This window comes from Triplophysa dalaica, chromosome 6, assembly GCF_015846415.1.
Source record: "Triplophysa dalaica isolate WHDGS20190420 chromosome 6, ASM1584641v1, whole genome shotgun sequence".
NCBI classification, from domain to species: domain Eukaryota; kingdom Metazoa; phylum Chordata; class Actinopteri; order Cypriniformes; family Nemacheilidae; genus Triplophysa; species Triplophysa dalaica.
The window spans coordinates 4,592,196-4,618,277 of record NC_079547.1 but is presented as its reverse complement, the minus strand read 5'-3'; the positions used below and the strand labels follow the sequence as shown (position 1 = coordinate 4,618,277).

The following is a 26,082-nucleotide window of genomic DNA, read 5'->3' as shown; positions in this document are numbered from 1 at the left end:
TCTTTACACAGCAGTATGCTTGGTTTTCTTGTGGAGAGGTGTGGAGCCATTGTCTTCATCATCATTCTCGCTCAAGTCCCGTCGCCTCTTACCAGAGGGTAAATTGGTGCGAGAGCTCTGAGGTTCATAAGAAATCGAGCTGGATCCATGGCTGAGGCTCGGGCTTGTGGTGGAACACGCCGATTGAGAGTGAAGGGGTCTTTGCTGGTGTGAGAAAGCAGACCCCTCGGCTCTGTTCTTAAAACGGTTCACTTCCTGTGTGAGCAAGAACCAGAAAACCGGTTTTGATAGAAGGCAGAGCTCGATACTTGAGAACAAACATGATGTTCACAATCTTACCTGGCGTAAGAACGTGTTTATATTCAGAGCATCAGGAGACACACAAGACTGTTTGCAGGTGGGACAAACATGTTTATCTGAATCCAGCAGACACGATCGGATACCTGCGACCAAACAATCACATATGTTCTCAAAGGTCAAACAAACTTTCTGACTAACATTTGTTTGTGCAGAAACTCACAGTCGTCGCAGTAGCTGCTGCTGCAACAGGGAGTCGACACAGCATCGGTGATGAGATCTTTACAGATCTTACACAGAAAGGCATCGGGCACTGGATCTTCAGCTGAGGTCGACGAGGAGGACTCGATCTGGGGTAAGAAAGGTGGATTCTCTTTCTTCTGAGATGCGTAAGCCTCACTAAACAGAACAAGCACACAATTATCAACCAAATGCTAATGTGTGTTCATGGTGATACACGGATGACAGTTTAAACTCACGCATTAATAATGGGAATGACATGCTTTCCGCTGCTGCTCAGCATCACTCCCTTCATGTTGGGGTCCTCCACCTCCATTAGGAAGCTGACAGGAATTCCTGCGCTTCTCCGAATGCGTTTACCCCCAACAAAAGTTGAATCCTGTGAGGGCACAAGCAACAGGTTGCATTTACTTTCATGACATAACATGTGCACAAATGCTGTCCACGGTTTCCTTATGTGTTACCCGTGTCTTTGGGCAGTTTCTGATGTGATGCCCAGGGATGCCACAGTTATGGCACACATAGTTTGGTGGAAGGCCTCCAACCAGCCTGAGTGCTTCACTGGTAAGTGATGAGATTCATGATAGAGTGCACTTGAAAATTCTGCTCGTGATGTGATTGTTATTATACTCACTTCGAAGAATAGTAACAGAGGCTGGACTGGAACATGACAGCTTTTATTTTGTCCTCCTCTGATGCATTTGCCTCAGCCAGATTCTCAGTCTGTTCATTTAGAAATAAATGCTTTATGCGCCCATACAGTTTACATAGTTTTCATGTTGTTCAGTGGATTTCAGTACCCTGAAAAGCTGCTCCAGTGACAGTGATGAACTGTTCACTTGCTGTTGAAAGAAAAACAAAGAGATTTACTAGTAGCAGGCATAACCCCATCACACCCAGAGAGACAAACTAAACATGCTTAAAACAACGCAAACAGAACCCCATCAACTGGTATTTTAAAGCAAAATAGCTAAACCACAGCAAGGTACAAATTTTATATTGAAATTAGTTCATTACAGAACATGTATGTGAAACTTATAAGGTGATGTGAAGTTTTTCTTAAAAAAGAGTTTTAACTTCCTGAATTGTATAGTACAATAACATATGTGCCTATTGTCCCAGGCTTCTTCGTGGTCAACTCTGACCAGCTTAAAGAGATCATACGGTACAATGTAAACTACCGAGTCAACACTATTGTTTACATACTGCTTTTGAAGATCCACTGGATGGTTTAGAACAGTTACTGCAAAACAAAACAACAAAGACTCAATGACTGATTGAAATCCACTTAAAGATTCAAATTCGTAACATCTTCACGTGACTTACTTGGCATGTCTGTTATATGTGGATTTTAGTCCAGTTCCAGGGATTCGTCTGACGGTCACCATGGTGTAAGTGGGGATGATGTCCGCATCATCAGTGTATTCTGTGGTAAACACACACTTATTTACAGTCCGTCCACATCAACCAAAGTAATACCAAGGGATTGTTTACCAACCACAGTACATATCAATATAACATGCTAACACTACTCGCAACACTTGTTTGTTAAAACATTGCATACTAATGAGTGTCTTAAATGCACCAGGTGAGCTGCGCCGTCGCCAAGCAACAGTAAACTGACTGAAGTCAAGTCATTTGACTTGGCAAAAGATAATTTAGCAACGTTATTTTAATCATTAATTTGCAAAGACTTGTTAAACATGTGTGTCTTATCGTTTTGATTGTTTTTCTTAATGTCCATTTAATGCATTTAAATAGTAATACAAATATTAAGCCAGTGACCTTTATTTTCATAAAAACATTTAATACTTCACAAAAATCAACGTCCCCGTTTAAAGAAGCAAATAAGTCAATTTTTACATGTGAAATATCAGAACTTACCTTCATTGGTTTGGTCGTTTTTGATGCTCAGATCGCAGCGCTTCAGTTTCTCTCGTCTCATGATTTGGCGTTTCAAATCTCCGAGAGTGATGTGAAGGCCATCAAAGATCACCGTGTCGTGTGTTAGTTTACTGAAAAACTTATAATGAACACACGGCATGTTGACTCGGCTGCGTTCTGATGCCCCTGCAACAATAACAACAGATCAATGAATGCAATAAATTGCAGAAATGCAGAAGAAATTAACAGAAATAACAGCAAGTATTTAACCACAAATATAATATATATAATCAACACAAATATGAACTTCAAAAGTTAAAAACTTGACAACAACGAGGATGAAGAAATGTGCTCTCAGGAACCGCGATTAGCAACACTGAACAAAACGTAGCTTGTTACCATGGAAACCGATCAAGCGCATCAATTAAAGGGTTCCAGTGACGCAAATGTCTAAGCAAGATAGCACAACTAAACAAAACAATAAAGTTTTATCGAAGTGTGTTATCAGTGTTTGGTGTCTTTGATTAAGTAAGATCATAATGTTTAATTTAGATGAATCCTTATAAACTTTTAATAATTATTTATACTGTCAATGTGGACAAGTATGCGATTTTTATAAATTAGGCCTATTGTGCTTTGCGTGAGTGATGTAATTAGTAAATTATTACATTTTTGAGGTAACATACCCAAAATTTGTATTATTAATTTGCATTGTCTCTAAAGCCCTATCAAAAATGTTTACATTTTTTTATTTGACCTCAAATCGGGCACGAGCATTGGTCAATTAAACTGCCTCCCAAATGCGCGCGCAAACAGGGAGTTCACATAGGGAAAAACACAGCATGAAAAGAAACATGTCGGCTCACATTCTTTACTAACGCACATCAATAATTTGTAAAAAAAACATAAGTGTGTTCGAGCCTTTGCATTAATAACAGGAGTGAGAATGAGACTCGTATTCAAATGCAAAACAAGAGGCACCCAAAACCGTGCTGAACGCTTCATATGTTTTAAATTAGTATTCAAAATGATCTCACATGACGTGAACATTAAACAAGAACTACAAAACAAATGAAGACTTTTTGATAAAAACGTTTGTAATTAATTGAACGTGAATTAAAGACCTAAACAAACATGAACGCTCTTCCTCCACTCCAGACACGATCCAGAAAAACTATCTGCTATCTGTCTGTCGCTACAGTTCTCCTGAAGAATAAGAAACACCATCATTTCAAGTGTGCCTACCTCCCAGATAAAAAAAATATGAATATGTTTTACTACAAAAAAAAGTATTTTAAGTTAAAAAAATCGTATTGATGTGACCGGATGAAGTGGTTTGTTGAAGATCTAGACACCTGTGTAGGCTATCTATACCTACTCCCTTCCTCCAGAGGGAGTCTCGTTTTTATATCTTGTCAAAATGCATCCTGGCTATTTTCTCAGCATTAACTATACAAAGATTTAGATTATTTTATCCAATAAGCAAAATTATAAAATTGTAACTTCGAGGAATAGGAAGGATCACAAATAGATGAGCCTTCCAGTCAATTTGATGTTCAAACCATTCAGTCAAAGATGGCACCTTGTTTTTAAAAGTGTAAAGGCCCTATTGAAAAAAAAATTTCGGTGTCCTTTTCAGACACCAGGCCATCGCTTAGGGGTTAGTTTTATTTTTCACATTGCAGAATCTGTCAACAGGGAATATATATTGTTATAAACAGTGACTCTTTTAACCCTGCTCTAAAAAACATGCATATTTATAAAACACCAGGAAAACTGTTTGAATTGTTTATGAATATGATCCAGTGATTATTATAAGATCCCACTTTACATGTTTTGTTGCTGTGTCTACATATTCATATATAACCCAATGACTGAGTAACAAAAATAATTACTTTGAGGAATAGCTGGATTGCATGAGATGCTAATACCATATTTCGATGTATAAATAATGTAAAAATAATTAGTGATTAATAAAATAATAATTAAATACATATTGCAGGACTTAAGTGATTTAAATTTTTGAAAACTTATCGGACAACAAACTCTGCAAGCTTCTGAAAGCAAAAGAAAAAAAAAGAAAGAAAAAATTATAAGAGACAAACAAGGTAAACTGTTCAATAAAAGACACCGAACACATGACTTACATCATTTGCATCCAGGGGAGCTGGTGTGGATGTCTGACACGGAAGCTTGAATGCAAACAATTCTCCAGTCCTTACCAACATGCTGGAGAAAAGATACCCTTGAAGGACATTGTTCTTAGTCAGCAGGTGCTTTTGGAAAAACTGAGTGACTTGCTACGGGGCAGAATAAACCACCACAGACAGTAGTGGGAATTGGCAGTCTACCCCACCCTTCTTAGATAGTGAAAAAAGGTTACATGTTCTTATTTGTACAAAAGTAATCTGTATTGAACTTATTCTGTGATACATTTGTTACAATGTTTAATACTTAAAAAATATTGGAGATTTTCTAGTATCAGTGAAAACTGTTCAACTATTGTATGTTTACATACTTCCACACATACTTATTTGATGTGAAGTAAAGTGTTAATCTCAGAAAGCAGGATGTTGACAGATGGTAGAATACTTCCCCTTTTGGAGGAGGGAATAAAAAAAGTGCATATGAACACGTCCATCGGCCTGGCCTACAAATATTGAGGTTTAGCCATCATAATACAACAGAAATCACAACAGTTGGTATTAAATGAGCAAAAGAAAAAAGATGTAACAAGAAAATATTTATTTCTTTATATCCTCAAAGTGGGTCGGCCCACATCGAGCAATGGCTCACTGAGATAACTGATATGCGCTGTAGGCCTGTAAAACGATTTATTTATATACATATCTTTAAAAATATGACTGGCCCACATTTTAAAAATGGTGCGTGGCCCACATGTCAGTTGCCAGAGTTGCCAATCCACCTATGGACTCCAACAATCTTTTACCAAAAGCTGTCATCTAAACAGACAGGCAGTGGGCCTCAACATTCATAGTGCAATACCTAAATTCATTATGTTACAAACATTGCACAATATTAAGAATGTCAACTGCACATTTTAAAACAGTGTCTGTATTCATAAAACAAATAGGTATAATATAAATTACTATACACTAGGCTAAATGACTTTTGAACATGTTGAAAGGTGTTGCTTTGACCACTTTGAACATCTATAATAACACTCTGAACAGTTCGCCATTATGCCCCTGACATGCAATTTTAATGTTGTCTTTTCCATCCATAAGATATGCAGAAAATGTCAATCTGTTTAATTGTTCAATGAAACATCTAAGAAGCAACATATGTGACAAACAGAATACATTTTATTGTTCTTGTGATCTGAATAAAACATCTTTGACATGATAGAAAACAGTTTAGGCATATTTACATTCTATATTATGAATTCATAAAAATAATTACAGAGCAAAATATATAAACGTGATAGAAGAAACTCTTTTTCGGTAGGAAGTCGAACTACAATACAATGGTGCTGAGAAAATCGGATCCAACGCGAAATAACAACATGCCGATGGACAGCTTCTATAGTCCTCGTGTTGGTCATTTAATGGGATGCAACAACTCCAATAATCCAGTTGAAAACCAAATTAAATTAAAACTGAGATTTTCCATCTAAACCTGAAAGTAAATGTCAGAAATTCGATGAAGGTTATTTCATAGATTTTAACCTATTTACTCTTGTCTTGTACAAAATATCAGATTTTGTTGCTTCAAAGCACAAAGTGGAGATATAAATCACTAAACATGCAGGGATTACTTAATTTATAAATTTAAAAATGTATCAATTTATTTGGAAAACATCTGTGTTGAAAACAAATATATATCAGAAAAGAATGCAAAATAGAACAATTTTCACAATGGGTTTCTAACGTTTGGACCCCACTGTACATTTTGTCAAACAATATCATCAATATTTCTTAGAACGATGTTTTACAAGGACAAAATAACGTTTTTCTCATACAGCTGTCAGGAAGTTTCATTACACAGCTCTGTTCCTATGAACAATCACGCTGAATGTACCTTTATTGATACTTTATATACATAAAAAAACATAATGTTTACCGGCTGTGAATTATGAAGCAACCAAAGTGAATTTAGTAGCATTATTTTAATATAGACACACCATCAGGCATCAACATGAGGGCTGCTAACGGATGTCTTACCGGCCCCAAACAAGAAATCAAAATGAAAGATAAAGAACTACATTTCTGTATAACATACACACACAAAACAAATTATAATATGGTGTTGTGGTTCTATTACAAAATTACCATGACCCTATTCCCAATCTCAAAATGTTTTATCAAAGCGCTCTTGTTATTTCTGCTATTCGTGCTTCACATTGTGATGATGTTTTAAATGGCTCTTAGTGTTGAACTACAGAAAACTGTCTCTGCCAAGAATGATTCTTTCTCCTGAATACTGAAGGAGGGAATGTTTGTGTGGTACTTTAGAAACAGTCATTTTTGGTGTGCTGCAGAGGACTCACCTCTGAACTTTTGTAAATGCTTCTGAAATGCCCACTGAGATGCAAACATTAGCTGGACATAAAATTTTAACATCTCTCACTTTCAATTTACCATGTCAAACCTTAAGTGTCAATTTCTTTTCGGCACACAAACTTTATTCTTTTACTTCGTTGTGAGGGCAGATCCTCATCTTATTTGACATACATTTTCTATAATTTGAAATATTGATTTATGGGTAAAAGATCATGTTTTTTGTTTTTTAAATCAAATAAAATGTTTATAATTTCTAATGACATAAGAAGGAGTTTCTTCATAGTGAGGGGTATTTGTTTTCAAATGTGACCCTGCATCACAAAACCTTGAAGTCATTAAGTAGCATGTGAATATTTGTGGAAAAAGCCAAAAAAACATTGTATTGGCCAAATAATCTTTTATTTTATGCCAAAAATCATTAGGAAATTAGGTAAAGATCATGTTCCATGAAGATATTTTGTAAATGTCCTACCATAAATATATATTTTTTTTATTTTTGTGAGTAATATGTTATGCTAAGGACTTCATTTGGACAACTTTAAAAGCGATTTTCTCAGTATTAAGATTTTTTTGCACCCTCAGATTCCAGAGTTTAATATAGTTATATCTCAGTCAAATATTGTCCTAACCTAACAAACATATATCAATGGAAAGCTTAATTATTTAGATGATGTATAAATCTCAATTTTGAATTTTTTTACACATAAGACCGGTTTTGCTGTCCAGGGTCACAAATTAAACTTTCTTTACTTGCTGTATACTTAATAACTTCAGTTGTGCCTTATATACTCCTGTTATTGGGGTAAGTGTATATTATACATTCTTTTTAATCTTTCCTGATACAGAGAAGGAAAGAGACGCCCTGCTTTACTGATCTGCACTTCAATCAAGCTGTGCCTGGAAATAAAACAAAACATAAGTTGATAATAAATTTGCATTTACTTGTATTACATTTTAATTTACTCAAAATAATTTTACAAATACAACATTTGCATACGCGTACATACAGTGCTGTGAAAAAGTATTCCTTTATTATTTTTTTTGGATATTTGTCATGCTTGAATGATTCAGATCATCAAACTATTTTTTTGTTACTCAAAAAACCAGAGTAAATACAAAATGCAGTTTTTAAGTGATGGTTTTATTTACTAAGGGAAAAAACAATTCACTTAAGTAGAACCTGTCTGACAAAGTGAAGTAGTCTTAAAGATCTCAAATGGCAACACATCATGCCGCGATCTAAAGAAATTCGAGAACAGATGGGAAACAATGTAATTGAAATGTATCAGCCATTTCTAAGTGAGAGCCATTATCCACAAATGGAGAAAGCATGGAATAGTGGTTAACCGTCCCAGGAGTGGCCGTCTACCAAAATTACTCCACGAGCACAAGGACGACTCGTCTAGGAGGTCATAAAAGACCCCAGAACAACATCTAAAGAACTGCAGGCCTATTTTGCTTCAGTTATGGTCAGTGTTCATGATTCTACAATAAGAAAGAGACTGTGCAAAAATGGCATCCATGGGTGAGTTCTAAGGCGAAAACCACTGCTGACCAAAAAGAACACAAAGGCTTGTCTCACATTTGCTAAAAAACATCTTGATGATCTCCAAAACTTTTGGGCAAATATTGTGTGGACTGATGAGACAAAGGTTGAACTTTTTGGAAGGTGTGCGTCCCGTTACATCTGGCATAAAACTAACACAGTATTCATAAAAAGAACAGCTTACCAACAGTCAAACATTGTGGAGGTAATGTAATGGTCTGGGGCTGCTTTGCAGCTTCAGGACCTGGATGACTGGCCATAATTGATGGAACTATGAATTCTGCACTCTACCAGAAAATCTTAAAAGAGAATGTCCAGCCATCGGTTTGTGACCTCAAGCTTAAACGCATCTGGGTTATGCAGCAGGACAATGATCCAAAACACACCAGCAATTCCACCTCTGAATGGCTAAAAAAAATCAAAATAAAGGCTTCGGAGTGGTCTAATCAAAGTCTGGACTTAAATCCAATTGAAATGCTTTGGCATGACCTTAAAAAAGGCTGTTCATGCTCAAAGACCCTCCGATGTTGCTGAATTAGAAGAGTAGGCCAAAATTCCTCCACAGCAATGTGAAAGACTCATTGCGAGCTATTGCAAACGCTTGATTGCAGTGGTTGCCGCCAAGGGTGGCACATCTAGTAGTTAGGTTTAGGGGGCACTTACTTTTTCACATAGGGTCAGAAACGTTTGGATTGTTATTTCCCTTAATAAATAAAACCATAATTTAAAAATGGCATTTTGTATTTACTCTGGTTTTCTTTGTGTAATATTAAAATTTGTTTGATGATCTGGATCATTTAAGCATGACAAATATGCAAAATAACAAAAAATCAGGAAGGGGGCAAATAATTTCACACAACTGAATATTGGAAGCCGTTCAAATGCAATGTTTACATAGACTTACATATACTTGAAGCCCTTTAAATACATTTGATGTATTAGCATTAACAATAAAACAAATTAAATTAAATTTCATGGTAAAATGCTTATATGTTTTATTAGATAAATGCAAGAGGTATAAACATAAGTTATCAAACTTGACAAACTTATAGCTGTCTTACCATCATCTCCGTTGGTGAGCACCAAAGCCTGCAAGATATCTGACAGCGAAACGATCCCTTTCACAACTTCCTGTTCATCCACTATAACCAACCTGTGAACCTAAGATTAGGAAACAAACAATTCTCATTTTAACCATAGGGGGCGCTATAGTGCACATTAGCTTATCTCAACAGGTAGTTTCTTTATCAGGCAACTATTCAGACAGAACAACGTCAAGTATGTACATCTGCCACGTGTCTCTGTTTGCAGACATGTTTTCGGCTGCAAGCATTCAGAGAGGGTCTGTTCCTCACCTCAGCCTCTACTAGTCGATTGATAATGGCTTCTAAAGTCTCACTGTCTCGGCAGGTGAGCACGCCCTCAAAATGCTGCGAGCGATGCTGTAGAGCTTTAGTCACAGTGATGTCCAGATTATTATACGTCTTCTCAGCTGCCAGATTCTGTGTGGTAAAACCAAAGATTGTGATACATGGACATATACAGACCAGGGTTATTATAGTTAAAAAAAAATATTTGAACATTTTAAATTTGTCTTTTTATTGAGTTAAGTTGTAGTTATTTTTTACTTTGAGTTTGTATCTAGTTTTAGTATTGTTTGAGTCTATTTGTAATATCATGGTACACCTTGACAAATCTGTAAATGTTAAAAATATGTTAAAAATATAATTAAAAAAAGTTTGTTGACTTCTTGAGCATCACTAAACGTTTTGACATTGTTGTGTATTAGTCTCATGATTATCCTCATTGTGGAAAGATGGACAAATTGTTAATATACTGTAACTCTACACACGTACATCTAAAATGCAACAAACTTAGTGTTTAAATTAATTGTATTTTTTTACCGTTTTAAACAAAACCCAAATACATCATGTGAACTTTTTAAATGCACTTTCAAGTTTGTTGGATTCTTACCCTTAAGTAAAGTCCCACCAATGCTACCATCGGTTCTGATCACCATAAACTTGCTGTTGGTGAATCGTATTTAAAAAAAATCCAGAATGGGCTCTGCCTCTCCCTACCTACTACCTTCGCCATCTCTGCCAGAGCAACTGCTTCGTTGCTGGGCCGATCAGAAGTTAATAGTTTGTCCGCCACCTACGGGTCATTAATAATCCAGCAATATCTGCTTACAACACGAGTCACTCCGCGTTGAACTGCCGATTCAACACAATTCAAAATACGAAACGTAAGCTTTGTTTTGCTACATTTGATTCATTTTTCGTACGTTTTGTAGTTGCACATTTTAGTTACAGTATAGTTTTCACTCTAGTTAAAAGTTTTTTCACTTATAGTTTCCGTTTTAGTGATAGTTTACGATAATAACCCTGATACAAACACACAGGTCTTTCTATGAACAGCATTCAGCCTTTTTAAGCAAGTTGTATATTAAAACATTATATATAAATTTCTTAAAAATCTGATTTATTGTTCAGCTGAAAGAGCAGGATTAATTCAACTTGCTAACACAGAAGTTGACGCAATGCAGACTTGATAATCAATACAACATTACCAGGGGCTACAGATGGCACACACACACACACAGCTCATCAGCACCAGCGGATGTGATCAAGCTCAATTAAACCAGCAATACCGGCACACCACACACACAAAACAGCATTAACTCACAACAAACAACACACACTCGTTCAATAGGTCACCATCATGGCTCAATGTCAACCATTCTGTTTAGAAGTAAATACATAAACACAACTTACTATAACATCAAATTTGGAATAAATGTCAACCACTCGTCCTGTTGGCCCAAATCACAATAAAAAACAGTGAAATCACAGATCAATTGTTTTATAAAGGTGCTTTATACATATATGCTATAATATGTAACAATATGAAGTATTGATGCAAGAACAGTGTTTAAGTATTCAAGAGTTGGTTCTGTGTGAATGTACAGTATATAAGTATAAATATTTTGCATTGGTATAAATAATGTGTTTTCTGAAAATCTAACTGTTGGTCCCTCATGTTTTCCACTCACCGTTCTCATCTACCACAGGGAGAGCAGACACCCGCTGATCCACAAAGATCCCCAGCGCGGCGTACAGCGGTGTGTTGGAATTCACCACTGCGATGTTGTGAAAAGTACCGATGTTCAATTCCTCCAATGTTTGAGAGAGAAAGGCAGTTTTTGGGATCTCACATATCTGGCAGAGATAAAAACATCACATTACACATGCTTTACAAAAAAACACAATCTCTTTTGGATGCTTTGTTATGCAAGTCATATTATTCTGCTGTTTTACTGAATCCACAAAACAAGAAATTCACAAAAATGTTGTATACAGAGGACAAAAGAATTGAGGTATCATATTTGTTTTATATTTGGGATAAGTATTAAATTGAATGTCTTTAGGAAACTTACGAAGAGCTTCAGGAATTTGAGGATCCTCTTGTGTGTTAAGATGTAAAGCGTGTTTCCTGTCAGAGGATCTATCACAGGTAATCTATGGATCTTATTCTTCAGTAGAGATGAAACTGCATCGTACAGACTAAAAAAACAGAGAAAACATCCATCAAAGGTTTTACAACAACAACTGGCAAAATGGCTAATGTTTCATAACCTTTGGATATTAAATGAGAAAGAAATCTCAGAACCTCACCTGGCATTGGGTGATATGCTCACAAGAGGCTTGAAGGAATCTTGCAGATAAACTTCTATGTTACAAAGAAAAACAGGCCCATATCAGTTCAGAGGCCCATCCAACCTCTAAATACTACATAATAAACACACTTATTTCTACCTCTCCATGTCTCGATCTTGTGTTCTTCTAACTCATATATCTGAACCTAAAACAGAGACATAACACATTAACACTCCTCATTATGAGTTGAACTTGGGAACATATTGCTTTGACATTTGAGAGTGAGGTCAGATTTTTACCAGAGGTGATTTGTAATAGCGGTGAAGTATATTGATGAAGTCTGTGATGGTCAGCATTCCTATTATAAAAAATGATAGTACAATAATAGCACAAACACACTACAGATGCTTTAGAAATGTCACTTAAATGAACGTACCGACAAAACATTGCTTCTTGCTATCCCAGAGAGGAGCAGCTCTTACTCCATTTGACACCAAAGCAAAGAAAGCTTTCTTCACCTGGAAACCACAAAGTTAGCACAGAGACAAAGCACAGAGGAAAAGACAATTTCACTAGTCAGTCACGTGTGTGTTGTGAATAATATCGGAATCCAGAGTCATTTAGAAGTGTGAATAGTGTTGCCCACCTGGAGTGAAGTGTCAAATACAACCAACTTCGAGCTGGTGGGCACCAGGTCATAACAGCGGTGCGACTTCATGAAGCGTGCATACACATTGTACTCAGGGTCTGTGTGTAAGAAGGCAAGAGACAAGTTACTTTTTAAATCAAGAGTTTTACTGAAAAACATCAGGGCGCGTATTCTTAAAGCTTCTAAGAATCCTCTAAGGCCCTTTTACACTGCAGGTCTTGAGGCTCAATTCTGATATGTTGCCTATATCCGATTTCAACTGTCCGTTTAAACGTACTCTCAATTGTGACACATATACGATTTACGTGCTTATACTTGCCAAACCATTTGAAACATTGCGCATGCGTGAACGCGGGTTATTGAGTAACTAGTAATTAATTACTTTTTCAGAGTAACTTACCCAACACTGGTCTCTAATAGGATCAGTCATAAACATGAACTCCGCATGATCTAATGTGTTGTGTCTTATAAACTGTCATTCAATTCAAAGAAAACCAAGATAAATCAAAGTTGGACACACACAAAAACATTACAAAAAATCTGATTAACCTTTAAAGTAATATGGAAATTGTCATGCATTACAACACATTTCTTCTCATATTTCGTGTTTCGTATATTTTCTCTGCTGCTAAAGAAACTCTTAAGTTTCTTAAAAGTCCTTCTCACTACTCCTAAAATTGTGAACCTCAAGAGCTCTTTAAAAGGTTAAGATGCTTTATGAATTACTTTTTTCTTTACTAGGATCTTTCCTGTAATTTTAAGGAGAAACGCCCACATTTCTCAACTCTTTGCAATAAGATTTTTCATACGGGCCCAGATAATGAACCAGTAATAAAAATAAACTGAAAAACACAGTGGATCACATTTCTGTTGAAGTGTCTGATTTAATTTACAACAGTGAAGTCAAACCTGTTCATTCTAATAAAATCACTGAAACATGGCAGGAAAGCATAAAACATAATTTGGTAAAACGAAATAGATCATAAGCATAACTGTGTTTGGACAATGCATAATTTTAACACAGGAATGAATCATTTATTTATTTATTGCTTGCTTTTTTGCTAAAATTCTCATTACCGTAATGCGTCCCAAGTGCATTATATGTTGCAACAGTTTATTTAATATTTTTATAGTTATAAGATTAATATTCTATTGACTTTTTTCATTATCATTACCAATATGGGTAGTTTTTCTGAATTTCAAAAATGTTATATGTTTGATTTTCAATTATAATTCATGAATTTGTTATTATTCATGATTAATAACAACTGGTTTAAGCATTATGGCTTTTCAACAAAACGTGCTATGGGATTGACAGTTTTTAATGGTACGGAAATGAGAATTCTTAAGCCTTTTTGTAAAAGATATGTTAAAAATTGTGAAATTAATGGTGTTAAAATGTAAAACCTTTTAATAAAAAATTAAATAAAAAGTGTTTTTAAGAAAATTATGTTTGACATCTTGAAACCAGGATTTTGTGAGAATCACCCAACCCCTGCTAAGCTGGGGGTGATATAACCGCAACTTTGTGTCCTCAAATTCCAGTTTATATTTTTCCAAGTTTTTATTTTGCATTCCTACCCTCTATGGGTGCCTCCTTTTTACCATCCAACTCATCCAGAACAGCAGGAACCTGGAAAACAGATGATCAAATCTCAAAAATCAAACATTCTCATCATAAACATCCCTTATGAAAGCTAAAATGTCACAACCTTATAAATACACAAGTTTCTTTTAAACACACATTAGTTATATACGTTAATAGCAGAACTATTTTGCTTGTTTCTCAGACCCTGTTTTGCTGGGTTCTTATCTATTAACTTATGTTTAACTCCAGTGCTTCAAACTTAGTTACCAAAATGGATACTGGTATAGAAAAACATCCTTGTGTACTCACACTAAGCATATGACCTTAAAGTACAAACTGATGTTGAATGGCCAACCCTTGAATAAACATTTCGATCTTGAATCACGTGTTAAATCAACTCCTTGTACCTCAGTTAAGAACAGTCACACTTCAGCAAAGCGTTTTTCAGTACAAAAGTGTCAAAGTAACAGCACTAAAGAAACAGTGTTGAACTGTAATAACATAGTAAGTAACAGCAGTGAACTATCATAGCACTGCAGTTACGGTTAACAAAGCGTTACATCGTCTACTTAAGTACTGAAAAGTAGTCAAATGAGTTAAAAACGAACACTTAACTTGAGTAACGAAGCAAACGGATGACGTATACGTGTAAGAGCAATACAGAAATAAATAATAATGTAATAGCAGTCAACAAATACAGTGAAGACCAGTAACAAGAGTAACAGCAGCAGTATGACCAATATAGTAACATATGAGTAACGTTAGTTAACTAATATAGTACTTAATAAACAGAAAGCAGAGTTTTACTGAGTACTGCAAATTAATGGTAAATAATACGCAACATCACCTTCGTACCCTACGTTACCTCACCGGAAATGTTTTAAATGTAACAGCGTAAAACGTAACTGATCTTATCGAGAATCAAACCATTGTATCGTGGCCTTATACACTAAAATCGAGCAGTAAAAGAGTTTATTGAGACCAGCTCTGTCTGCCGGACTCTTTAAACGGAAACTACTTACACAATCCATGGTCCATTCACAGTCCCTCGGTACAAAAAAATAACTCGATTTTAGAGCATACACAGGAATGTTAAACCCGGTCTCTGAAGACAGAAATGTGGTTATAACGCGTTTTTTATCCCCAGCTCGCTGGCAGACTTCTTTAAGGATGAGGAAAAAGCGCACCGCTACGCAGGCCTTGGCCGGATATGACGTCGCAACACATAAAGTTACGCGCGTTCTTCAAAATAACAACATAAATATTATATTAATAACAGTAATCAATTTCTTGTGGTTTCAATTTTCTAGACACTCTGAAAATAAATATGTATAATACTTCAAAACAAATACATTTTAGTTATATAATAAGCGATTCTTTTTTATAATAATTCAAAATGAACATCACAAAAAAACATTAAAAAACATCCATCAATTGACCATATACAATAGAAAAAAACAGACAAAAGGAAAAATAAAAACTATATCTAATGAGGATATTTCAAATATAACCGGTAAGTTAAATTTAACACATGGCAGGAAAGACTAGCCTAGCTATGACTGGATTTAATATGTGAATTTATAAATGTGTATGTACTTAAATCATCATCATCTGTTTGCAGAGCAGTCGAATGGAAAGCAGGTCAAGGGAACTCGAGGTTCTCCTAAAAAACAACACATTTTCAACACATTTTAAGTCTTTCAGTAAGTAAATTCCTATCTTTCTTCTCAATTCATTATCCTGGAGCTTAATGCGACTTCTTATCAGGGGGTGGGTCAAACCCCTCTGTTCCTGCCTTCAGAGAACAAGTGTCTAATGTGTCCAAATCCACATCTTCCTAAGTTAATAAAGCAGTACTGTGACTGTTATTATTCTTAACAAGTCTATAACTTACAGGAATAGTTTTTTGTTGTTATATAAGCACACTTATGTCATTCCACATCTTTATGCTTCAAAAACAGGCATCCCTGGCTGTATCTTAAGCTGTGGGTTTGCTCGCGAGGAAAACTGAGTGGAAGGAGATTTCACAGAGGAGTATTTCACAGAGGTCACGCATATTGTTAAAGGCGTCATATGGCATGAATACGTGTTTTTTTGTGTCTTATGTGTGTTTTAAGCTGCCCATGCATGTATTAGACAGGTAAAACTACAAAAATTAAAGTGTCGGAACAAAAGATGCATTCTATCTAAAAGCGTATGCACCAAGACCTGCCTGAAAGAACTTCCCGTCGTTTACACCCCCACAAATCTACGTCAGTTTGTGATATGATTTGACAAAGGCCGCCAAAATGTAGGTTATACGCAAGTTAGGTGCATGTACCTGTCAGTACATTGCTTTGGAACCTGATGTTCCAAATATGGTAAGAGATGTTACATTTTCGTCACACGCTTGCAGTATTAGACCAATCACTACGCGCTAGTAAACTGGCCCATCATAGCATAGCTCGCTTTTCAATGCGATGAGCTAAAGAATCTGCACGTTTCAAAGAGGAGGGGCAAAGAGGAGATACAAAAATGCACGGTATGTGGAATATACAGCGTTTTTCAACCTTAAATCGTGTATACACATTGCATTACATCTTAAACAAATTATAATATTCGTTTGTGCCATGTCATATGACCCCTGTAAGTAAATTATCTTCTCCTCACTGATTCTCTTAAATATCAGTGGTTGTTGAGTTATTTTCAACTTGCTTACATGACACCGAAGAACTAAGGGTGTTTGTTGTTATTAAACCACCTATAGCATTTTAACACAAGAGATGAGAACAGAACAGAGCAGAGAAAGTAGAGGTCCGGAACAGCAAGGATGAAGTGATAAGTGATAGAAGTTTCATTCTTTTAATCTGTTTCCCTTGTTTCGCATGCTCTAAAACACACAAAAATATTTGGCTTCTACCTTGCATTGGACACCCTGCAGTGCACGTGGATGTCATCAACAGTGTGTCGCAAATGGACGTGAACACAATGTCATTTTCACTGTTCTTCATCTGGTTGCCAAGTCCCTGGAAGTCACGTCGTATTCTGACAAACTGCTACAACTAAAAGTTATGTTACTATGTATAAACCCTCAAGTAATAAAAAAACAGTATATGACTCCTTTTATGTAGAATACAAAAGAAGATATTTTGAGAAATGTTTCAGTGTTCTCTGTCCATACAATGGAAGTCTATGGGTTGTTTGGTTACCGAGGTTATTCAAAATATGTTCTTTAGCGTTCTGCAGAAAAAGTCATAGAGGTTTGGATTTTGTACTATCCCTTTAAAAATGTTGTCTCTCATTTATTTTCTGAAGAAATAAAAGTTGAAACCAAAAATCAGTCAAATGTTGATATACAGTACATCAAGAGTATAGAGCTGTAAAAGTTATGTGGATAGCTGTGCTCACAAGTTTTACAATTGCGACTGTAGTTCTGGTAAAGTCTTGGACAATCTAGTTGCTCTCTATTTAATGTAATTGCTGTTTAAAAAAAATGAGATAACAAAGCATTGCATGCTATTATGCTTTTAATACATGTTTCTTGAATAACTTCAACAGGTTCAGACAGTATCAGGAATCATTTGCTTCATCTCCAACCTCATAGACAGCTGATGGATAAAATGGTCAAATATTTCTTTAGATTAAAATTGCTACCTGTATTTCACGAGTCAATCCTGCTGCTTCTGTTTTGCAGATTCCGGCTTATTAATAATCTAATTTTATTCTTCATTCATTTAGGAAAAAATGTCCGGGAGGTGTTCAGCGATGTAAAGGATCGTGAGATGCAAGCTGAGTTCGAGGAGTATTTGTTTCGGGGCTATGAGCACTTCTCTGACCCTGAGTGCTTATAGAGTCCATTGGTTTAATTCAGGTCAGTTCTACGCTAACTGAAACCTCCCTTGTTTTTTTCAGCCTGTAAAGTGAAATCCAGGCCACAGCATACTTTAGATTTTTCTGATGCTGAAGAATCATTTAAACCCAGGATTCAGAGCATTATCAACAAAACCATTATTGTGAACTTCTTACCCACTGACTTTTCCTTGGAGTGTGAAATGTAATAAATTGTCCAGCAGAGGGCGGAATATACTTAAACAAATACAGTAGTTCACCCAAAAATTGAAATTCTGCCATCTTATATTCACCCTCATGTCATTCAAACCACACTGAAAATACTCCTGACTTATTCCCAACTTGTAATGAATTTTTGTAAAACCTAGTACTGTACAAAACAAAGTGTTCTTAACATCTAAAATTCTTTGAAAGAGTTTTGTGCTCACATTTTCATTTTCATCATAACTTAAGCTCAGAGATGGCATACTAAGGCTGTTTGACTCGGGGAAGGTTTATTGCACAAGGTTTTATTCAGCTGATGGACGTCTTCCCTGTTATAATCTACTGAAGGAAAAAGTAATAAGACGCTCAGGTATACACAAAGCAAAGCAGTGTGTCTAGATTGAACAAACAAAGCCAGTGTCTCTGTGTAAAAACTTGTAATTGAAAAATGTGTTATTGAGGATTCAGCCAGCACTAGTTTTAGTATAAAGATTATGTTTTAGTTATACATTCAGTACCATTCAAAATGAAATTGATCTTACAAATCTAAAGGTATGCTCAAATGTCTGAAAGGAGTTTTGTAGACTGTGCAAAAATGCGTTATTGTAACGGGTACACACGGATGAATGACAGTGCACTCAACAAAAGGTATAATCCAAGGGTTTTAATGAAGATGAATCCAAACGAACATAAACAGAAAGACCTGGAACAGGAAATTCAGGGAAGACAAAACAATGTTGACATTACAATAACCTACACTGAACTGAGAAACATACAAGGCTTAAATACAAATGCAAACACTCGGGGAAAACAGAACCAGGTGCGGGACTACTTGGCAATAACAAGGGACATGTGAAAACAGTTGACAATGCAAAACACGTGGGAGACAGCAGGGGACAGGCTGAAGTGTTACAGTAATTTCATTACAAAAGAAAATACTTAAGAAGAAAAGTCAATCAGTAAAAGAACAGATGGAACTCCTTCAATATGGTTTGAAAAAATATATATAAATAAATCTTGTTATCAATATAAGTATAAAGATTATCATTAAGTTTCATTAATATATGGTCCCCTTGCCAATTTCAAGGTCACTTTACACAATGCTGTGATAATTTTACGTCAAAGCAATTCCATTGAGACAAAAATCACACAGTTTGTAACCAAAAACTTTTTGTGTTAGTGTATTCATGTCAGCTATTATTATGAGGTGCAGTATAATTAGTACAGTTATTCTCATTACTAGTATTTTTTAATGCAGATGTAGGCTAGTCGTTGGTATAAACGGATACTCTCTTTAACAGGTTTCGCTTGCTAAAGACAATCAGAAATATGTCTGGAGTCACAACTCTGGAGGACCATCTCTATGCCTGAGGGAGAGTGTCCTGCAAATATCCAGTAACAAAACATCAAGATTGTCAAATCAGATAAAGGTATGTACAATGGAAATAGAAAGAAGGTTATCATCAAAAACCTTTTGTTTGACCACTTTACTACTGGGATTTTACTAGTCAAAGAGCTGACGCTTCGCCGATGCTTTCTCCAGCATGGGCTGATACGGCTGTTCCCATGAACCAAGCACCTGAATACTTAAGCTCTTTGTCAGAATATTTGGCAATTAGTTGCATTAAAAGTGTACATTCACATGAGACTGGTAGTGTTATGACTGTATGTATCTTTTTGTACAAATATATTAGATTTACAGAACAAAATTATTTTATGAGGTTAGAAGGTATAATGTGACCCTCCGCATCATTTATTTCCAATAAGCTGCATTCTCCACAATTCTACCTATTGAATTTTTCAAGGACTGAAAGAAATACAAGTATGGTTAAATAACAGTGCAGTAAAAAAAGAAAATTTTGTGTCAAGTAAGAACCAGAGATCTTAACATTCATTCACACCCCTGCATCCTGAGAATGTGTTAATGACTAAATCAGAATATTTTGCTATAAATGAAGACCTCCGATCTAAACTGTGGGTATGAAGTTTCACCGGCGAAGAATAGAATTCCACATGCATGTGCTTTGTAAGAAATATGTTATTTAGATTTTAGGAATTTCGAATTTGGGTTGAATTTTTTTTTAGTCCTACTTGAGGGGCTTTTGGTGTAGTTTCTGACTTCTGGCTCTAGAGGGCAGTGCAACCTCAGATTGATCTTGCTACAAAAAAATCTATTGTTTTGAAAATATTTCTAAATTTTAATAAAGTATTTTAATGGTCATCATGTGACCATCATTATTTTTTAACTTTAGTTTTTGAACATTTCAATTTCAGTGCTGCTTTTTATGGATTTAGCACGTGTTGGATGTGTGCACGAGTGATTAAAAACACATGGGGGACGTTCAAGCACAAACCGGTGTGCCACGGTTTTCGACATGTTTCCTGGAATACGTTTTCTCTTGTTTGGTGGCTGTATCAAATTACAACCCATTTAGCAGCAACGTGTATATAAATCATGCGGTATTAAAGAGACGGGTCCAAGTAAAGTCGTTTACAAATGTGTCCGCTGCAGCTTGGTGTACGCAACAATTGAAGATATTAGAAGACATTTATTTTGCAGTATTAAACATGTATTTATACCAATTTCATCATGCTACGAAAGTCTTCAAAAATAACACAAAGAATGGCCTTCTCAGCTGCAGGGCCGGATCATCCAATGGGCCTTATGGACAGAGGCCGAGGGACCTTTGCAGCTTTGGGCCCAGGCAAGGTGAAGAACATTTCACATAAGAGCGTTTCCACTTAATTCTTTCTGCCGTGCACTTCTCTGCCCTACACACAAAACAGCGTTCCTAATTCAGGAAATCTATCTCTTCATTTAATCACTCTTACGAGCCCTCTAGCTTTTGTTGAGAAGAAGCACATAGCGACAAATCTAGCTACTTCGTGGATAAACCTTTTTTGGATAAAGCTTTCATTCGGTAGGAAAATGTCTTTCCTGGTGCAGGGATCCCTTGTCAGGAATCTCTCTATGAGACAAGGCTTGAGAACCCAAGTGCAGGCAGACAGACGGTATTGGTGTAACAGATATTTATTTAAACAAAGAAACACAAAACAAAGACCCACGATGGGGTAAAACAAGACAGGGAAATATATACTTAACAATTAACACTGACTAACTAAGACTACAAAACAAACACTTGAAACAAAACACTAACACTGACTGAACTAGACTTACTATAAAGAACAGGAACAACGACCAATGGGAACAGCAAACAAGAACATCCAGCGAACAGCAAACAGGTATCGAACACCTAGCAACAAGTAATGCACGAGCAACGAGACAAAGAAACATGAGGACTCTTTATAGGGGAAACAACAGAGGATCGAAACGAGCAACAGGTGCTGGGGATTAGCACTCAGGGAAAGCTGACGAGGGACGAGATGTAGGGAACAATGACAAGACACGAGAAAGATCACTCAATCTCACACAAAACCATAGGTTATGCCATGACTCCACTCAAACAACAAGAATAAACATGACATGATAGTGGAATCATGACATCCCTTCTCTCTGCATCACTCCGTACAGGTAGCGGCAAGAAGAAGCAGCACCGTACGACAGGTGACTTCTCTGAAGACTTCTGTGTACAAAACATTTCCAACAACCTTTCACTGTCATCGACTGTTTGGATATACACATATAAGAAAGTTATTCTGTAAATATGCACATGGTTACCAGACAGAGGCTGTATGAAAGAATATGTTTGTGTGTGCAATATGGAAGAATCTAATAGAACTGAATTGGTAGAGGTGTGGTAGTGTGTGGTAGTGAGTTACAGCATGCAGGGAAATGTCTAAATATTTTTGTTGCAGGTCCGGAAAAGCATTGTTGCAATCATATAGTGTAAATCCTGTATGATGGAGGATGTGTACAGCTGTAGATATTGTCCTTCAGGTTGTGATCATAGTTTGTAATCCTGAATAATATACACATAGTACCTTATAGGCAATTTTAAAACTTTATTTTGCACACGTGTGTTGTCCATAAGACCCTTGTGCCCAGGGACCTCTGAATTCTTAATCCGGGCCTGCTCAGCTGCCATTGTTGCAAGTCTTGCTTCATCACAACAGGGTGGTCAACCGCACCTCCGTTTCCGTTTAAAAAACGTTTTGTCGGGGCTGGCTGAATGCAGCCCTGAATTCAATGTGTTAACACATGTGATTAGCATCTGATGTGTCCACCTGTCAAATTGAATGTGTTTGGAGTTGGAAAAGGCAGTGAAATATTTCTGCAGCTCACTGATTCTATACTGGAAAAGTAATTATTTATCAAGGGATTCTTTTTAAATCCATATTTAACAACAACAGATGCTAATGTGTTCTGTCATATAAAATATTTAATAGAGACATTGTCAAATAAATAAATCAGGTGGTTTAGAGCAAGTGACATATTTATCATATTTATTTATACATACAAAATTGAGTTATGTAGATTAAATAAAACAATACTTAAATAAGGTTTTATGTTCCACACAGTAGATGGTTAAGACCTTTTCCATCATGGGTGGTGACATTGGGGTCTCTACAATAGAAACCTGTAAACGCACACCATGTAGACACCCTCATGAACTTTCTATTTTGAAGAAAATGGTTTCGTATTAGTATGCAGAACACGGCTTTACATATCAAGGAATTAATTTACTCTGGTAATTTGAATTAAAAGTTTTCTACCACAGGATAAGTAGGACAGGTCAGTGGAGGATCGTTTGTGTATGTGAAGTGAAATTACTCTATTGTGTAGTGTCTGTAAAATCAATTAAAAGGATAAGAATGTTTTTCTATCCTCTATGAAACTCTTCGTGATGGGGATTGAGTGATTCTTGCAATGCTGAAAACTTTCCTCGCTCACAGTGAGTTTATATGCCATAGCATTAACATTGTATTGCAAGGTACTTAAAGAATACCTTAGCATAACCATGGGACAAACAATACATCGTATAACCACATAATGGAGTGCAGTGGTGCTGAAAGATAACCCTATTTATATAAAAAATGTGCATGATACCCCAGGCTACTTTTAATAATAATATGGTACATTTAAAAAAAATATAGTTTGAGCATGTTTAGAAACACAGTATCTAAAAACGGATTAACCAAAAAGTACTGAACAGGATCACATTGACACATACAACAGCATCTCATGGACATCACAATTATGCCTTCTCCCCTCTATGCTGCACGCACACACCCATCAGCTGAATGTCATCATGGCAAAGCTCATGTGAGAGTCTATGCCAGAGGCAGCAGCTGAAAATTAATTTCTCTAAAAAGTGCTCTTTTAATTAAACAAATGGTCCTGAAAAATGGTGAGTGTGAACTATAGTGTCAGAATTCCCACATGTAGAGGAGTTTATTACTGTGAACAGAGCCTTCGGTTAGAAGACTTCTCACACACAAGACACACACACATCTTGACTTTGGTATGAGTGAGTGACTTCATACTGATCACCTTAGAAAAAAAAATCTTTGTACACTTGACCAAAAATAGATTAAACACTGTCATAGATTATGACACTTCATCAAAAACATAATGTTTCGATATTACGTTCGTTTATGTTAGGCCTACATTTATCCTCAATTTTACTTTCCATCCCTGTTTTTACCTTATTACTGTAGGGGTTTAAACATTTATTGACGTCCATTTATACAATAAATAACGATACAATAAAATAACACATTTGTATTACACGCATAGACAAATATGACATGTGCACACTAATATTCACATTAGTCTCACAAATATTTAAAACAGTGAAGCGCAAAGAGATTGTTTGTGTAAAACATTTCCTATCCTTGGAGAATAGCAATTTACGGACGTCACATATGTCAGGCAGCTGTTAACCAGATACAGTAAGTCGAGTTGTCTGATAAAAACCTCATTAGGGTTCCTGGCAGACGGATCCAGACAGTGAAAGATCTGTGTTGTTGTAAAAAAGAGCTGAATTTTGGAAGGATGTTCCGTTTCAGAGGTCATAGACACACGACAATGTTAATATCAATTTCATAGTTTGAAACAGCATTTAATCTCAAATCAGTTAACACATTTTTTATTGATAATGATTTGACTAAAAAAATATTTTTTGTTGTAACTATAGGCCTATAATTTGCTTGTAAATTTTATTAAAAAATTCTAAATATTTAATACAAACACATACAAAATATTTTTCTATTAAGAATATTGAATATTACTTTTTTGTATTAAAATGGTATTATATTTAAATTTATTATATTGTATTATATAATGATCCGTTGTGTCTTTGTATTTCTGATCATAAAATCTCTGCATAATATTTTTTCTTTACAGTTTTGGATCTATAATCATTATTAGCAACTTTAGTTATACTATAAAAACATTATTTAGCCATTATTTAGATACACACGTGTGTTCTACATATTGTGTCTCAGTTTTTAGTTTTTTTCCATTATGGTTCTCTCACATTAATAGCATAATGCCTGAGGGTTTTGTCACATTTCAGGACACAGAGGTCCTGTGGTCCACATGAACCTCCAGCTGTCTGTCACCCTTTCATTCACTCCAGCCAACTCACCTACATGCTACATTTATCCATAATCACCCGAGAAAGTAAGTGTAACTTAGCAGAGCGGTAGCTGTTGGCTGTGTGAAGTCGTTGTTTATGGCTGAAACGGCACTTGAAGCAGCTGTGAGTGAAGGAAAGTGCCGTCCGTAGATGCTCAGATTTGCTTTCACACAGCCCGAAGCGCATAGGAGAGCAAGACGCTGATGTCAGACATGCCTTCAACGCGTCACCGCCAGCGGTCTGATACCCTCTACACACATACATGCAGCTTGTGGAGATGTGCCACAGGAGGATGCAGTTAAGAATAGCAGAAGTCATGTCGCATCAGATGCAATGTTGTGGTGGGCTGTTTCGTGGGCCTGCACTTGGCTGCACCGTGCGGGAGGTTTTCCCCTCCTGCAGTGATTATCCGCTGCCGCTTGCATGCTGTCAGTGTTCTTCGTCGCTCCGCTCGGGAGCTTTGGCCCTCAGGTTGACATAATCCAGCAGAGGGGCTCGAGCGCGGAGCCATTATTAAACTGATTCCACCGGAGAGCGGGCAACGGATTACAGCTGCGCCGTTTCTACTGTTATTGTGCAGTCGAAACTTGTCTTTTTGTTTCTATTTCTGTGTCATTTTGTAAAACGTGTTTTAGTTTCATTGACTAAATAAGAGAGAAAACGTGATATTTGGAGCAAATCTTATAGAGGCGTTAGTATTCAAGTTCAATCTTTTTTTATGTAAAGAATAAAATCAGTGTAGGCCTATCTGATGTTTTATTATTATATCCATGTTAAAGTGTTGAGTGTTTAATCTCTCCTCAACTCAGTTCAAAAGTCTCATATACTAGTGTCTGTAAGAGTTCATCACAAGCAATCAGTCATTCCTCTTATTTAAAGACATTCATTGGCGTTTAAATCCAGTCACAGTCACATTTCTGTGATCACACACGTGGATACGAAAAGCCCTGATTTTGACATGAACGATCAAGAAATGTATCATGAAATCTTGAGGGACTTTTATTTTTGACGTGAGCATTTAGCGACATGATTTCTGTCTTTGCCCGTCACTCTCTACCAACCGCTGTTGTTGAATGACACCTGGCCTTGTCAACAAGCCTTCAGTTTATGGAAAGGAGCTTT

The 26,082-nt window shown here is 36.2% G+C and overlaps 2 protein-coding genes and 2 long non-coding RNA genes across 4 annotated transcripts; 2 read left to right on the top strand and 2 right to left on the bottom strand.

The window, feature by feature from the left end:
• Nucleotides 1-3: 3 nt before the first annotated feature.
• On the bottom strand, nucleotides 4-2,797 carry LOC130424434 (E3 ubiquitin-protein ligase RBBP6-like). Its single transcript, XM_056750078.1, has 10 exons — nucleotides 2,422-2,797; nucleotides 1,864-1,963; nucleotides 1,747-1,780; nucleotides 1,338-1,379; nucleotides 1,172-1,260; nucleotides 1,002-1,098; nucleotides 777-916; nucleotides 521-696; nucleotides 340-443; nucleotides 4-255 (listed from the first exon to the last, which is right to left on the bottom strand). The coding sequence occupies exons 1-10, from the start codon at nucleotides 2,579-2,581 to the stop codon at nucleotides 4-6; spliced, it is 1,194 nt and encodes a 397-aa protein (XP_056606056.1). The 5' UTR covers nucleotides 2,582-2,797.
• Nucleotides 2,798-5,727: 2,930 nt separating this feature from the next.
• prkag1 (protein kinase, AMP-activated, gamma 1 non-catalytic subunit) lies at nucleotides 5,728-15,594 on the bottom strand. The gene is made up of 13 exons (XM_056750369.1): nucleotides 15,409-15,594; nucleotides 14,380-14,431; nucleotides 12,796-12,896; nucleotides 12,586-12,667; nucleotides 12,449-12,507; nucleotides 12,309-12,354; nucleotides 12,168-12,222; nucleotides 11,930-12,056; nucleotides 11,546-11,711; nucleotides 11,268-11,305; nucleotides 9,846-9,992; nucleotides 9,552-9,651; nucleotides 5,728-7,841 (listed from the first exon to the last, which is right to left on the bottom strand). Exons 1-13 carry the CDS (start codon nucleotides 15,415-15,417, stop codon nucleotides 7,831-7,833), a joined length of 993 nt encoding a protein of 330 aa, XP_056606347.1. The 5' UTR covers nucleotides 15,418-15,594; the 3' UTR covers nucleotides 5,728-7,830.
• A 7-nt stretch (nucleotides 15,595-15,601) lies between these two features.
• Nucleotides 15,602-18,181, top strand: LOC130424583 (uncharacterized). Its single transcript, XR_008906961.1, has 3 exons — nucleotides 15,602-15,899; nucleotides 16,008-16,089; nucleotides 18,104-18,181. It is a non-coding gene; the product is annotated as an uncharacterized LOC130424583 (long non-coding RNA).
• A 1,531-nt stretch (nucleotides 18,182-19,712) lies between these two features.
• LOC130425139 (uncharacterized) lies at nucleotides 19,713-22,680 on the top strand. Its single transcript, XR_008907036.1, has 3 exons — nucleotides 19,713-19,848; nucleotides 21,055-21,128; nucleotides 21,951-22,680. It is a non-coding gene; the product is annotated as an uncharacterized LOC130425139 (long non-coding RNA).
• Nucleotides 22,681-26,082: the final 3,402 nt, after the last annotated feature.